Below are 16,003 nucleotides of genomic sequence, written 5' to 3' on the forward strand. Positions count from 1 at the left end.
TCAGTTTAGTGTCTTTGAACTGACATTGTAAATATTTTGTCACGGGGAAAACCTGATTGAAATGCCTCACAAAATGATGTTAAGCCTGGCTTTCATCTTGTTTTTGCGTCAATAATTTTTTTCCCGGTTTATAATTAATCAAGTGACTTCTCATGTTGCTTGTCGACGATGACTAAAGCATCTTTGCTTCAACACTGACACACACTAGTCATAAAAGGTGCATTACAAGACTTTATTATTTACACTTGCAGTAGTGTACAAATAGCTTGGCGTCATACTGGAGGGTGTTGGATTGATGCTAATAAAAAACGATTTCTTTCATATCTTTGTGTTTTTCAGATGCCCAGACACTGTTCTGCTGGGGGCTGCAAATCTCGTGACAACCGTGAGACTCGTAATGCTGGTATCACATTTCATAAGTGAGCATTGTGCATTTTATATTTTAACCCTGTACAGTCATCACGTTATAGTCCTTAACTACTGCTCACAGAAGGGAGAAAATTAGGTAAAAGATGGGCAACTCGGAGTATTATTTAGAACTGACAAGATCATGTGTGTAATGTTCAGGCAAGATTGGTTGGAAAAACAGGCATCAAGCAAAATGTCTTACTTATCAACCTAATTGTCCATAAGTCTCTGACTAGTTGTCCAATGATAATGAAACCTAAGACAAAGTCTGCATTTCATGTATGCTAGCATGTCTTACTGAGAATTTTGAACTGAACTTATGGCCCGAGTTCATTTAAAAATTTGGAGGACAATAATTTTTGCAGCAAACTCCTAAGAACACTGAACGAACAAACTTGGACGACTGTAAACACATTGGGAGATCCTTGCGTTGATATTCTAATCTTGCTAGGAAACATAGAACACTGGGGTCCAAACTTGTAGTTTATGTAACTGAGGCGTTCCTCAGGGCACACCTTTAAGTCCTCTCCATTTCGTCAGCTACGCATTTTTTTCGTAATGTAATTCATATAACTCAGGTTTTGCTGTTGTTTGTTTAATTCCAATGCAGTCAGTAGTCATTTGTTCCACTTAAGTAATACTCATGGTGTTCCTCAAGGTTCCATTTTAGGTTGTCTCTTTTTCATCATTGGGCTAGTCAACCTGTGGCTCACGAGTTCTAAAAACTAGCAGAAGGTCCTTAAATACAGCAGAGTGCTCTTGTAACGCTGACAAAATTAAAATACCAAAATTAAATGTCACTGCTTTAAATGTAACTTAGATATTGGGTTTCACTATGTAAAGCGCTTTGAGTCACTAGAGAAAAAGCGCTTTATAAATATAATTCACTTCACTTCACTACTGTAGAGGACACTTGTTCTCTGGAATATACTAAATAAAATTAGGAGTGTAGGGAGAAGTCCAGTTCCCCAGTCCTTAGCTTTCTGGAAATATGGCCCCCAAAACACATGAGTTGAATATCCCTGGCATGGGAGATGCAAACACATCAAATAATTAAGATACAACTGTGTCCTATAATTGTATTTTTTTTGGACAATTTAACTTTGTTTAATATTGTTTCAATTTGATGTCCAGAATACCTAAAGAGGCCTCACGGCGAAACCTTTGGATCAGCAACTCCCATCGTGCCGACTCCTGGGATCCCCAGACCAACTTTGTCTACTTTTGCTCCAAACACTTCACCCCGGAGAGCTTTGAGCTGGCCAGTTGCAGGTCGGTAACAACCAAATCATTATCAAAACCACAAATATAATTTATTTCGAACATGGATAGTATCAAAAGGTACATCACATATTTACAGTTTGTTATTACAACATGTCAGAAAAGGAGTGGGATTCGGAAGGAGCAGCTCTTATTTAATCCCACCTCTTTTTCGTTTCTTAGCAATTTCTGACACGTTTGTTCACTTCCTGTGCTCAATTTGTAACGTGTTCTGGGTCTTCCCCATGGCCTCCTACCGGTCGGACGTGCCCGAAACACCTACCTAGGGAGGCGTTGGGGTGGCATCTTGACCAGATGCCCGAAGCACCTCCTCTGGCTCCTCTCGATGTGGAGGAGCAGCGGCTTTACTTTGAGCTCCTCCCGGATGGCAGAGCTTCTCACCCTATCTCTAAGGGAGAGCCCCGCCACGCGACAGTGGAAACTCATTTCGGCTGCTTGTACCCGTGATCTTGTCATTTTAGTCATAACCCAAAGCTCATGAACATAGGTGAGGATGAGAACGTAGATCGACCGGTAAATTGAGAGCTTTGCCTTCCGGCCCAGCTCCTTCTTCATCACAACGGATCAATACAGCGTCCACATTACTGAAGACGCCGCACCGATCCGCCTGTCAATCTCGCGATCCACTCTTCCCTCACTTTTGAACAAAAGTCCGAGGTACTTGAACTCTTCCACTTGGGGCAAGATCTCCTCCCCAACCCGGAAATCGCACTCCACCTTTTTACGGGCGAGAACAATGGTGCTGATTCTCATACCAGTCGCTTCACACTCGGCTGCGAATTGATCCAGTAAGAGCTGAAGATCCTGGCCAGATGAAGCCATCAGGACCACATCATCGGCAAAAAGCAGAGACATAATCCTGCAGCCACCAGACCGGATCCCCTCAACGCCCTGACTGCGCCTCGAAATTCTGTCCATAAAAGTTATGAACAGAATCTGTGACGAAGGGCAGCCTTGGCGGAGTCTAACCCTCACTGGAAACGGGTTCAACTTACTACCGGCAATGCGGACCAAGCTCTGACACTGATCATACAGGGAGCGGACCGCCACAATCAGACAGTCCGATACCCAATACTCTCTGAGCACTTCCCGAAGGACTTCCCGGGGGTACACGGTCGAATGCCTTCTCCAAGTCCACAAAGCACATGTAGACTGGTTGGGCAACCTGCCATGCACCCTCAAGGACCCTGCCGAGTATAGAGCTGGTCCACAGTTCCAAGACCAGGACGAAAACCACACTGTTCCTCCTGAATCTGAGGTTAGACTATTTGTTGTGATTCACATAATGGGAATAATACCATTATTTAATGTATTTATAAGGTTCGAGATTTCATCAGGATTCTTCTTTCTCGTAATTTATTAACACTTTGAATTTGAACAGTTTTTTAAATTGAATTCCACATACAGATATACTCAAGGTGTAAAGTGCTCTACGTGCATGCATACGTTTTAAGTTAGACGTTTACTGAAGGTTATATTTCTCCGCTTTTGTTGAGAAGAATTGTTGTACAGTCTTGGGTAACTGGTTCTAGTTTGCCTTGTGTATAGTTTTTTCTGTTTGCAAATGCCCCAAATCATTGAATTGCAATATTTTGATTTTAATAAATAAAGGGTTTGTATGTTCTCTATTAACGACATTGGCATGATCTACTAAACTTTGTATTAAAATACACACAAACTTGATAGCACACGCAAAGCTAATCTACTAAATGTATGCCAGAGAAATGCCTTCTTTTAAATTTTTTTTATTGATTTTCAGACACATTTAAATGGCATGAATTGTATAGCAAACATGAAATGCTGTGTTTTTTCTCCCAACAAGTGAAAACAAAGAGATAAAAAATATATAATTGTAATAATAACAAATAAATAAAGTAAGAAACCCCAGACTGATGTTAACATAAAACCACAGACAGCTGCATTCCTGAATGACCTTGGAGAGACATAGCAACACACAAGCACACAAAGGACTCATTAACCACCCACATTTCAATTGGAATTCACTCAGGGTTTATTTGGAGATCAGTTTCTATATATCTCAGAAAGGCACCACACAGTTCTTGAAACTTTTTAGAACAACCATTCAATGTCAGCCTAATCGTCTCCAATTAGAGAAAATACAGAACATCTTTAATCCAGCAGGTGTGGCAAAGAGGCATTGTTGCTTTCCAATTCAACACAATTAGTATTTTACACAAAGTAGTGAATTCTTCAAGAATATTTTTGGATTTGCAAAGGGTAGATGACTAAGGGGCTTCCCCAAATAGTCCACTTAGGAAATTTGGTGAGAGGGTTGCCTCTTTTAAATGAGCAAAATACAGAGTGCAATCTATTTAGTGTGTCTGTCTTCATGTATATGCAGAATGTATGCTGATTATTAGAAACGCCCGCAACATTAGAAAGAGGAGATGTAAATATAAAAACTGTGCTATTAATGTGATTTATCAAATCTGAAACGGTTTTGCGACTGCTGTTTTATGTCTATATTTAGCACGTTTAAAATGTCTGTGCAAAAAGAGATATAAAAAAAAAAAAGTCTTGCAATGTGCATTTTCTTATGTCTAGATCAGAGGTCGAGAACTTTTTAGGCTGAGAGAGCCAAGAAGCCAAATATTTTAAAATGTATTTACGTAAGAGCCATACCATATTTTTTTAACACTGAACACAACTAAACGCGTGCATTTTTAAGTAAGACCAACATTTCTAGAGTATAATATGTGTGTTATTCTTTGTAATACCATTGTTATTCTGAAGCTAACTGTAGAAGGGGCGTGGCCTGCGGGCCAGCAGCGAAGCAGGGTGTTGCCAGGAGCGGCCTCGTAATCAGCGACAGGTGCGTAGATGGCCCACCTGGGCCTTGTTATCTAATCACCTGTCGCTCTATTATAAGCAGCAGCCAGGAGGAGAGACGGACGGGGTTGGGCCTGGAGCCAGCGTGCGAGCGAAAACGAAAGAGAAAAAGACAATCGCTGGAAAGCAACTGAGGGACTTATTGAAAAATAAAACAATATTGTAACCCTGAAACAGGCTCTCATGTCGGTGCTTGGTGGTCTGAAGAACACCCAGGAGGGCAAGCCCCACACTAACCAATAATAAATAAATAACTTCTTACCATTAACGCGACTTCTTGAACAGGTGCGGTAGAAAACGGATGGATGGATTAAAAATGCATGAGAAGGTTGTATATATTGAACGTTATTTTTAACACTGTGATTACAAGTGGATTTATTAATTACTTATCGTGTCAAGCAATGTCAGCTCAGATTTATCCGAGAGCCAGATGCAGTCATCAAAAGAGCCACATCTGGCTCTAGAGCCATAGGTTCCCTACCCCTGGTCTAGATCATTCCAGCTCGCAGTTAGTGCCGGTATTTCCCAGAGCACACCTTCAGCATGCTAAGACGTGGTTTCCGTTGAAGATGGCATTGACCAGAAAAAGTGGTACATGTCATAGTTGTATGCTGTATGTCTAAAAAACAGCATGCAGCTAAACACCACAGGTAGGGGCATGGTAACATAAATGTGGAGGGAAAATGAGTGTTTCCATGGTGACAGCTGTTTAGTACACACAAAATCCTCATTTAAATGGCAGTTTGCACCACTTCGGGACTTTAATTGCATATACAGTCTTAGTAGATCACTTGCAACACAGCCACTAAAAGTACGCATTTGTTACTTGGGATCTTAGTTGAACATGCCTTTTATGCATTTTCTAAACCAGTGGTTCCCAAAGTGGGCGGTACCAAAGATCTGGGGGGGCGGTGAGGAAGAAGGGGGCGTTAGGGGGGCGGCAGTCCGAAGTCAAAGTCAGAAGTTCGAACGTTTGTTTGACGATTTGTACACAACACGTGCAGCAGGACGAGTCAGTGGACGACGCATCAGGGTCCGGTTACCACACGCCGCTCTAGCCCAGTCAGATCCGACAGCGTAGACTACAAAAGCAAAAGCTCAGGTTTGTAATTTCAAGCTTGTAATGTTCAGAATTTTATCTTATAATAAAAACCGCATTCTGGCGGTCAACATCATCTTGAGTTCAAGTCAACATGAAATTGGGGACTCGCCAGAACGCGCCGTGTTGTGTTGTGTTGAGCTGGTTAGGGTGGTGCATTCACTGATATATATTGTTACGAATGTATATGACTTTGTACCTGTGTGTGCATGTGTGTGTGTGTGTGTGCATATATGCGTGTTCGCGCGTGTGTCATTGTGTGGGTGGCAAGGGTGGCGTGCCTTAGATCACTTTGTTCGAGAATAAAGTATGGCCTTGGTACAGCAAACAAAAAAGAAGTGTCGGCAATATAGTGTGGAATATCTGAAATATGTATTTGTCGCAGCACCACGCAACCAATGTGTCTACTGTGTGATAGAGTGTTTTCAAATGAAGCTATGAAACCTTGGAGGCTTTTGGAACATTTGAAGAAAATGCACTCTGATAAAGCAGACAAAAACTTGGCATATTTTCAGTCACTCCGAGACAACGTTCGGAAATGGAAAACCATCGGAAATATATTTGACAGCATTTTACAACAATCTACTGACGGTTTGCGAGCGTCATACAACATCTCTTTGCTGATTGCTAGATCTGGTAAGCCTCATACAATTGGAGAAGAGCTTATTCTACCAGCAGTAAGAGAGGTTCTACACACAGTTCTACACAAGTCACCTGACCAAATTATAAAAGCTATTCCTCTCAGTGATAACTCTGTTCAAAGAAGAATAGATGAATGGCTGAAAATATTGAAGAAACATTGTGTAACATGCTTAGGACAACAGAATTTAGTTTACAGTTAGATGAGTCCACTCTGCCAGGCAATGAATCTTTGCTTCTTGCTTATGTTCGTTTCGTCAAAGATGAAAGCTTGGTTCAAGAGCTGTTATTTGCAAGACAGCTTGAAACAGACACAAAAGGGGAGTCAGTATTTCGTGTCGTTGATGAGTCTTGGGTTCAAATCCAGGCTCGGGATCTTTCTGTGTGGAGTTTGCATGTTCTCCCCGTGAATGCGTGGGTTCCCTCCGGGTACTCCGGCTTCCTCCCACTTCCAAAGACATGCACCTGGGGATAGGTTGATTGGCAACACTTAATTGGCCCTAGTGTGTGAATGTGAGTGTGAATGTTGTCTGTCTATCTGTGTTGGCCCTGCGATGAGGTGGCGACTTGTCCAGGGTGTACCCCGCCTTCCGCCCGATTGTAGCTGAGATAGGCGCCAGCGCCCCCCGCGACCCCAAAAGGGAATAAGCGGTAGAAAATGGATGGATGGATGGATGGATGATTTTTTTCAAAGAAAAAGACATCCCACTTTCTAACATTCTTGCTTGTGCAACAGATGGGGCACCATCAATGGTAGGTCGTCATCGTGGCTTCATTAGTTTCTTGAAAAAAGCTGTACCTGGAGTACTTACAGTGCACTGTTTAATCCACAGGCAGCATCTGGTCGCAAAAAACCTGAGTGGTAGACTACACAAATCAATGAGTACTGTTATCACAGCAATAAATAAAATCAAGGCACATGCCCTCAATTCCCGACTGTTTCGACAGCTGTGCACTGAGAATGATGAAGAGTTTGAACGTTTAGTGCTGCACACAGAAGTTAGATGGCTGTCAAAGGGAAACTGCCTTAGACGTTTCTATTCACTGTTTGATACAGTTGTTGAATTCTTCCAAGACTCCAATTCTGTTCTGTGTGATGAACTAAGAAACATGAAGCATGACATTGCTTATTTGGCAGATATATTCACAAAGTTCAATGAAGTTAATTTGCAGCTGCAAGGAAATGAGGCTAACCTAATTAAAGTCGAATCAGCTATCTCCACCTTCCTGGCCAAGTTACAGTTATTCAAACGAAACATAGCTCGCCATGCACTCTACCAGTTCCCAAGCCTCTCTGAATTGGATAAGGAAAAAGGCATACCAGACGATGACCTTCAAGTGTATTGTACACACCTGGATGAACTGCACAGAGACATGTCTGAGAGATTTGAGGACATTTTATTGCTTGAAATACCAGACTGGGTGATCAATCCATTCCTAAATGTCGACGGTGAAGAAACTGGAGTGGCAGAGGAAGAACTAATTTCAATTCAAAATGACATTGAGCTAAGGCCAAATTTCAAAAAGTCATATCAAGATTTTTGGTTACAAAAAAAAATCTCTGACTGCTATCAAGTGCTGTGGAACAAGGTCAAGATGTACTTTATTGCCTTCCCAACATCATATTTCGTAGAACGGGGCTTCAGTGCAGTCGCCTTGCTTCTTTCCAAGCAAAGAAACCGACTGAAAATTACTGACCGCGGGGATCTACGACTTCTTCTTAGTGAGTTCCAGCCTGATGTTGAGAAGCTTATGTCCCTGCACCAAGCACAGCCATCCCATTAATATTAAGTGTGAGACAATGAAGGTTACTGGTGGAATGTTTATTTACCATTCTATGTTGCTGAAACAGTTAAAACTGCTAAAAAATAAATTGGTTTACTAAACTGGGTTTTATTTGTGAAATACACATTTGTGTTTAACCTTTCTCTTTTCAAATTGCAGCATACCAAATATCAAGAAAGAGGTGTTTGTTTCCATATGTATCTGTGGTGGGGGGGGGGGGGGGGGGGGGGGCTAGGAATTCACTGGGGAGCCAAGGGGGCGCCAGCCTGCAAAAGTTTGGGAACCATTGCTCTAAACTGACTTTTTTTTTAATGCGGTTAGTGAATTAAGTGAATTTTTTTTTGTTATTTCTAGAGATGTCCAATAATGGGTTTTTTGTCGATATCCGATATTGCCCTACTCTTAATTACCGATTCCGATATCAACCGATACGGATGTATACAGTCGTGGAATTAACACAATATCATGCTTTACTTTGTTGTTGTGATGCCCCACTGAATGCATTAAACAATGTAACAAGGTTTTCCAAAATAAATCAACTTAAGTAATGGAAAAAAATGCCAACATGGCACATATCTATTATTGAAGTCACAAAGTGCATTATTTTTTTCAACATGCCTCAAAACAGCAGCTTGGAATTTGGGACATGCTCTCCGTGAAAGTGCATGAGGAGGTTGAGGTGGGGGTGTGGGCTAGTGGGGGGTGTATATTGTAGCGTCCCGGAAGAGTTAGTGCTGCAAGGGGTTCTGGGTATTTGTTCTGTTGTGTCTATGTTGTGTCACGTTGCGGATGTTCTCACGAAATGTGTTTCTCATTCTTGTTTGGTGTAGGTTCACAGTGTGGCGCACATTTATAACCGTGTTAGAGTTGTTTATACGGCCACCCTCAGTGTGATCTGGATGGCTGTTGAGCAAGTATGCCTTGCATTTACATGTGTGTGTGTGTGAAAAGCCATAGATATTATGTGATTGGACCGCCACGCAAAAGCAGTGCATTTAAGGTTTATAGGCGTTCTGTACTCCTCCCTACGTCCGTGAACCCCTCCGTACAGCGGCGTTTTAAAATGTCATGAATTTTACTTTTTGAAACCGATACCGATAATATCTGATGTAACATTTTAAAGCATTTATCGGCCGATAATATGGGCAGTCTGATATTATCGGACATCTCTAGTTATTTCCCAATATTTCTACACAAAATCTCAGATATGGTAACATTGAGTAGATAATTTGGAGTTATTTTTGGTCTCAAACATATTTTGCTTTATTCATTTTTGAAGTATTCCGGGCTAGCTTTTTTATATGACAGTTCCTATTCTTTTCATCATTTATTTTACCCTGACAATGTCTACGCGGTCTTTTTCATATTGTTACTGAATAGCATTATTTTATATGCATATGTGTATTGTTGTCAAGACTTGGACAATGGAGCGGTTGGTTTTCCCATTGTGCAAAGCGACTGGACTGGACACGACGTGAAGGTGAATATATGATTTAATTATACTATAAAAAGGAACAAACAAAAAGCGCGCACAAAGGCAGATAACAAACTTGGCTAAGAAAACAAAAGCTAGCACAAAGGCAGAACTATGGACATAAAAACGAAAACACTGTGACGTGAAAAACCCCCAGCACGGAACAATGTCAGGGGGTATCAGGAGTGTATTAAGGGTGATGTCGCCAGGTCGACTACCTGGCAACTACAGGCTTAAATAATAGTGACATGATTAACAACAGATGCGTGAGTTCAAACAAATGAGGCAGGTGAAAGTAATGGTTGTCATGGAAACTAAATCAAACCAGGGTGCGCAAAAACAGGAATTTATGGAGTCAAAAACAAAACAGAACATAACTAAACAGAATCCAGACCGCAGAACATGACACTTTTACTGTTAATAAATTGTGTAGCAGTCATGTGTTTGTTTTGTGTGCCTGTAGTGGAATCAGGAGACTACGAGAGGATGCATTTCCCACTTTGTTTGATTCCTCCTCTGCCACCAAATACAAATGGCTGGGGAAGATCCTGAAACAAGAAGAAAGGTAATTAGAGGTGAATAAACTAAACAACAACTATAACTTGTAATACTTTGTGTGTTTTACTGTGTAGAAAAAGTTCAGGCGAGATGTTAAGCGACAAGTCTGCAGCTGAAGCCGCAGTTCAAAGGTCAGTGGAGGCCGAAGAGACCAATGAGGGGACCCCGGAATCCTCACAAGACACATCAGAAAGCGAGCAGCGGCAAACGCAAACCTCCTCGCCGCCATCCCGGTCCGTCTCGCCTTCTCGCTACATGCGCCGCCTGCCCCCTCGCCCGGGCTTCTACCTGCCCAAGGAGCATAGCTACGCTCAGCTGTGTCCCCTGGTGTGGAGGAGACGTTACGACCTGGCCGTGGACTACTTGGAGAAAACACTCCGGCGACTTCACGCGGCGAGGCGCCGCGAGAACCGACTGAGGAACGCCTTGCTGAGGCTGCAGGACAAACAGCAGAAGCAGGTGCTGCTCGCGTCGCGCCACTTGGAGACCCGACCGTCTCGAGGAGGACCGGCCGAGACACGGAAGTGCAGTTACTGCGGGAGGGGCCATGTCCAAGGCGGGGAGCACACAACAGGGGATAAAGATGTGATGAAGACCAAAAACAAAACAGCTGAATTGACACTTAAGCTAGAGCGAACCCCGGAGGACGTCACAGACGAACATAATAGGGCAAACTTTCATGTCTTCCCACGTGAGGCCCAAAGCGCAGAAGCTCTGCCTGATTTTTGTGAAGCATCGAGTGAGTCGCCGTTTTGGGTGCGCGGCGAAGCCAACACTCAGTTCATCCTGGTCCCCTTCCCCGACGAAGACCAGCTCCAGAACTATCTCCATATAGAGGAGGTGCCAAACCATGCCATCCTGCTGTCAGAAGTGGATCTTCAACAAGACTTGCAAGTAGAGAATATGCAAGTCGTCAACTCCTCTCAGGTGGAGCTGGGTGAGGATGTGAGGGAGAGACTGAAAGAACACCTGGAGGGCTTTCACCTGCAGCTCAGCAACGAGTTTGCCAACTGACAACTGCCAAACCCTCTAACATAGAATCAAACACTTAGACCAAGTCCACACAAACACAGGTACCTTGTTGCTTTTTGTACTTTTAATATACACTAAAATGTCTTCCTATCATGATATGATGAAGGGAACACTTCCTCATGGACCTTAATCACACAATACTGTCTCTGACCTGCTCCGAGCTAGACACACGCCGTTATTAACCTTACTGACTTTTGATTGATTGATTGATACTTTTATTAGTAGATTGCACAGTACAGTACATATTCCGTACAATTGACCACTAAATGGTAACACCCGAATAAGTTTTTCAACTTGTTTAAGTCGGGGTCCACGTTAATCAATTCATGGTACAAATATATACTATCAACATAATACAGTCATCACACAAGTTAATCATCATAGTATGTACATTGAATTATTTACATTATTTACAATCCGGGGGGTGGGATGAGGAGCTTTGGTTGATATCAGAACTTCGGTCATCAACAATTGCATCGACAGAGAAATGTGGACATTGAAACAGTGTAGGTCTTACAGTAGGATATGTACAGCCAGCAGAGAACATAGTGAGTTCACATAGCATAAAAACAAGTATATACATTAGAAGTACATTTGAGTTGTTTATAATCCGGGGAGATGGGATGTGAATGGAGGAGGGTATTAGTAAAGGGTTGAAGTTGCCTGGAGGTGTTGTTTTAGAGCGGTTTTGAAGGAATATAGAGATGCACTTACTTTTATACCTGTTGGGAGTGCATTCCACATTGATGTGGCATAGAAAGAGAATGAGTTAAGACCTTTGTTAGATCGAAATCTGGGTTTAACGTGGTTTGTGGAGCTCCCCCTGGTGTTGTGGTTATGGCGGTCATTTACGTTAAGGAAGTAGTTTGACATGTACTTCGGTATCAAGGAGGTGTAGCGGATTTTACTCATAAACACTCTTATGTCATTATAACATATTACATTTTGTAATTAACTGCATGATGATGACGACAAAGGGTGGCGGGCGACATCGCTTGTGTCTTCTGTGTGAGGAACAAAGTTATGGAGAGTTGTTGGCCTAGCCTTTTTAACATTCAGTACTCTTTTTAAGATTCAGTGGTCTTTTAACATTGACTGATCTTGTAATGGCAGCTTGTAGATCATCGCTAAGCTACCTTTTAGCATAGTAATGAGGAGGTTTACGGCAAGCAGCTTCCTCCGGGGCTTGGGTTCTATGTCGGAAGCCCTAGAACAGCGCTGGGCAAATTAAGAGCTGGGCAAATTAAGGTCCGGGGGCCCTTAATTTGCCTGTTAAAGGCTTACTGAAACCCACTACTACCGACCACGCAGTCTGATAGTTTATATATCAATGATGAAATATTAACATTGCAACACATGCCAATACGGCCTTTTTAGTTTACTAAATTGCAATTTTAAATTTCGCGCGATGTAGCCTGTTGAAAATGTCGCAGTATGATGACGCGTGCGTTTGACGTCACAGATTGTAGCGGACATTTTTTTACAGCCCGATCCAAGCTATAAGTAGTCTGCTTTAATCGCACAATTACACAGTATTCTGGACATCTGTGTTGCTGAATCTTTTGCAATTTTTTCAATTCATAATGGAGAAGTCAAAGTAGAAAGATGGAGGTGGGAAACGTTGTATTGCAGCTGCCTTTAGCATCATGTTTCCTTGTTTAAAATTCCCGAAGGTGAAGCTTAATTATGGAACAGAGCGGTCAAGCGAACATGGTTTTCTACCACATGTCAACTGGCAGGTTTCGGTGAGAAAATTGTGGTAATAAGTCGGCTCTTACCGTAGACATGAGCGGAGCTTGCGTCCTCCTGCAGCTGCGTGGCGGTCACCACACCTGTGGCCACACCCCCCTCTGACTTTCAGGTACCATATAATCTCACTAAAACACTAGTAACACAATAAGCAGATAAGGGATTTTCCAGAATTATCCTAGTAAATGTGTCTAATAACATCTGAATCGCTCCCACTGCCCTTGCCTTTTTTTTTATTTTTTACTTTATTATTTTATTTTATTAAATTTTTTTCTAGTCTTTGACTCTCACTATCCTCATTCACGAATCTTTCATCCTCGCTCAAATTAATGGGGAAATTGTCGCTTTCTCGGTCCGAATCGTGCTAGCTGCTGCTGGCTATGATTGTAAACAATGTGAGGACGTGAGGAGCCCTACAACCCGTGACGTCATGCGCACATCGTCTGCTACTTCCGGTACAGGCAAGGCTTTTTTATTAGCGACCAAAAGTTGCAAACTTTATCGTGGATGTTCTCTACTAAATCCTTTCAGCGAAAATATGGCAATATCACAAAATGATCAAGTATGACACATAGAGTGGACCTGCTATCCCCGTTTAAATAAGAAAATCTAATTTCAGTAGGCCTTTAAGCTTTTCAATCTGGCTTGCCGGACATTCCCAAATATATATATATTTTTAATCTTTAATATGGAAACTGTAGCTGCCATTATGGGCATCACGGTGGTACAGGGGTTAGTGCATGTGCCTTACAATACGAAGGTCCTGTGTAGTCCTGAGTTCAATCTCAGGCTCGGGATCTTTCTGTGTGGAGTTTGCATGTCCTCCCCGTGACTGCGTGGGTTCCCTCCGGGTACTCCGGCTTCCTCCCACCTCCAAAAACATGCACCTGGGAATAGGTTGATTGGCAACACTAAATGGTCCCTAGTGTGTGAATGTGAGTGTGAATGTTGTCTGTCTATCTGTGTTGGGCCTGCGATGAGGTGGCGACTTGTCCAGGGTGTACCCCGCCTTCCGCCCGAATGCAGCTGAGATTGGTTCCAGCACTCCCCGCAACCCCAAAAGGGACAAGCGGTTGAAAATGGATAGATGGGATAGCTACCATTATGACGTGCAATGATGTTTTGAAATGACCATAAGTGTTAAACTATACAAAGTATCCTGCGCTTTTGCATGATATACTAGTTACTACGGTAATCTAATTAGTTACTATGGTCATCTAAGTCACGGCAGCTCAGACGAGGCACCAAGCAGTTTGGGTGGGGAGCGTTTCCACGGAGTGTTTCCGGAGCGGCCAGCCTGAAATGCGGGTGTCAGGGACAGAAGTGGAAGGAGATTTTCACAACAAAGTTCTGCAAGAAAAGTGATACATCAGATTGGAGGTGGGGTTTATTTACCCTTCGCATTCATATATTGCAATTTTTATTTTGGATTTTTGTTGTGTTTTGCTTGATTATAAATAATGTCATTTGAGAAGGGTTGTGAGAAGTAAAAGAGGAGCTACGTTGATATGTCGTCAATATTCAGTGTTTTCTCGTTCATAGGTAATAACGTAAATCCCACATCATTCTCATGTACATTCTGGGTGTCTCATTCAGTAGAAAAATGTAAAATTCCATTCCGTTTTTTAAGGTGATCTGTCATATCGTGTCTAACATTCAATCAGACATTATTGAGAGATTTTGTATTAGTGTTCCTTAAAATAGGACCCAAAAACACACATTGTACAGCAGATGTTCACAGCTTGTGTGTGTTTGTGTGTGTGTGCGTATATGTATATATATATATATATATATATATATATATTTATATATATATATATATATATATATATATATATATATATATGTATATGTATGTTTATGTATACATTAATTTTTTCCTCTAAATGTGGCCCCCCTGAGTCAAAATAATTGCCTAGGCCACCTTAGAATGTGCAGAACGTTTTAACGACATTATAAGGCTTCAAATAACTTCAAGCATAAAGTAATATCCAATAAATGTTATAAGACGTGTACAGTAGTATCTCAACTTACAAGCTTAATTGGTTCTGAGGAGGTGCTCTTTACTCAAAACACTTTTATCGCATATCAATGTCTCCCATTGAAATTAACTGAAATCTGTCTAATTGGTGCTTGGCCACTCCAAAACAGCACAATTTTAAAATGTAATATGCCTTTTAAAAATAAAAAAAACTTTTAGATAAGACATTTAGTGTGAAAAAAACAAAAAGTAGAATGCATTATTAACAACTACAGTAGTTTCATGAAGTAATGTAATAATGTACAGAATTTACCTTGGAGAGCCGACTTATATGGCATCTCCTTGCAGTTGCTTTGCCGTCAAACACACCATCAGCAGCTTTTCATTATTTTTATGAATATTATTGAACATTTTTGGCTGCCGTTAGACTCGTTCTGCTTCAGTATGGTGCAGACTAGCAGTGATACGATCGAATTGTTTCACCAGTTTAGCGACACGCTCTGTTATGTCTTTTGGGGATTCTTGGGGGCGGGGGCGTGATTGGTGGCGTGGTTAAGAGGGGAAAAGTATATTTACAGCTCTTGTGTGCGCAGTTGTGCACTGCACTTTCTAAAGTAGATGTTATTGTCACATATGCATGATTGATTGGTTGATTGAAACTTTTATTAGTAGATTGCACAGTACAGTACAAATTCCGTACAATTAACCACTAAATGGTAACACAGCAATAAGTTTTTCAACTTGTTTAAGTCGGGGTCCATGTTAATCAATTCATGGTACAAATATATACTGTCAGCAAAATACAGTCATAACACATGTAAATCATCATAGTATATACATTGAATTATTTACAATCCAGGGGGTGGGATGAGGAGCTTTGGTTGATATCAGTACTTCAGTCATCAACAATTGTATCAACAGAGAAATGGACATTGAAACAGTGTAGGTCTTACTTGGTATTAGAAATACATTAGATTATTTACATTAGGTTATTTACAGTCCGGGTAGATGGGATGTGATTGGAGGAGGATTAGTATAGGGTTGAAGTTGCCTGGAGGTGTTGTAGTGCATGTACAGTAGATGGCAGTATTGTCATGTTTAAGAGTGTCACATGCTGTTTACGGCAGACAAACTGCCTTACGGTAGA

General features: G+C 41.6%; 1 protein-coding gene across 2 annotated transcripts in view; it reads left to right on the plus strand.

The window, feature by feature from the left end:
• The window catches only part of thap7 (THAP domain containing 7), a 43,078-nt gene that overhangs the window by 20,334 nt on the left and 6,741 nt on the right, over positions 1-16,003 (plus strand). For both annotated transcript variants that reach the window (XM_061897418.1, XM_061897417.1), the window contains exons 2-5: positions 340-419; positions 1,543-1,680; positions 10,000-10,101; positions 10,169-11,167. In XM_061897418.1, coding sequence (XP_061753402.1) covers positions 340-419; positions 1,543-1,680; positions 10,000-10,101; positions 10,169-11,108 — 1,260 coding nt within the window. In that variant the 3' untranslated portion in view covers positions 11,109-11,167. The remainder of the gene's footprint in view (positions 1-339; positions 420-1,542; positions 1,681-9,999; positions 10,102-10,168; positions 11,168-16,003) is intronic.

This window comes from Nerophis ophidion, linkage group LG04 (assembly GCF_033978795.1).
Source record: "Nerophis ophidion isolate RoL-2023_Sa linkage group LG04, RoL_Noph_v1.0, whole genome shotgun sequence".
NCBI lineage: Eukaryota > Metazoa > Chordata > Actinopteri > Syngnathiformes > Syngnathidae > Nerophis > Nerophis ophidion.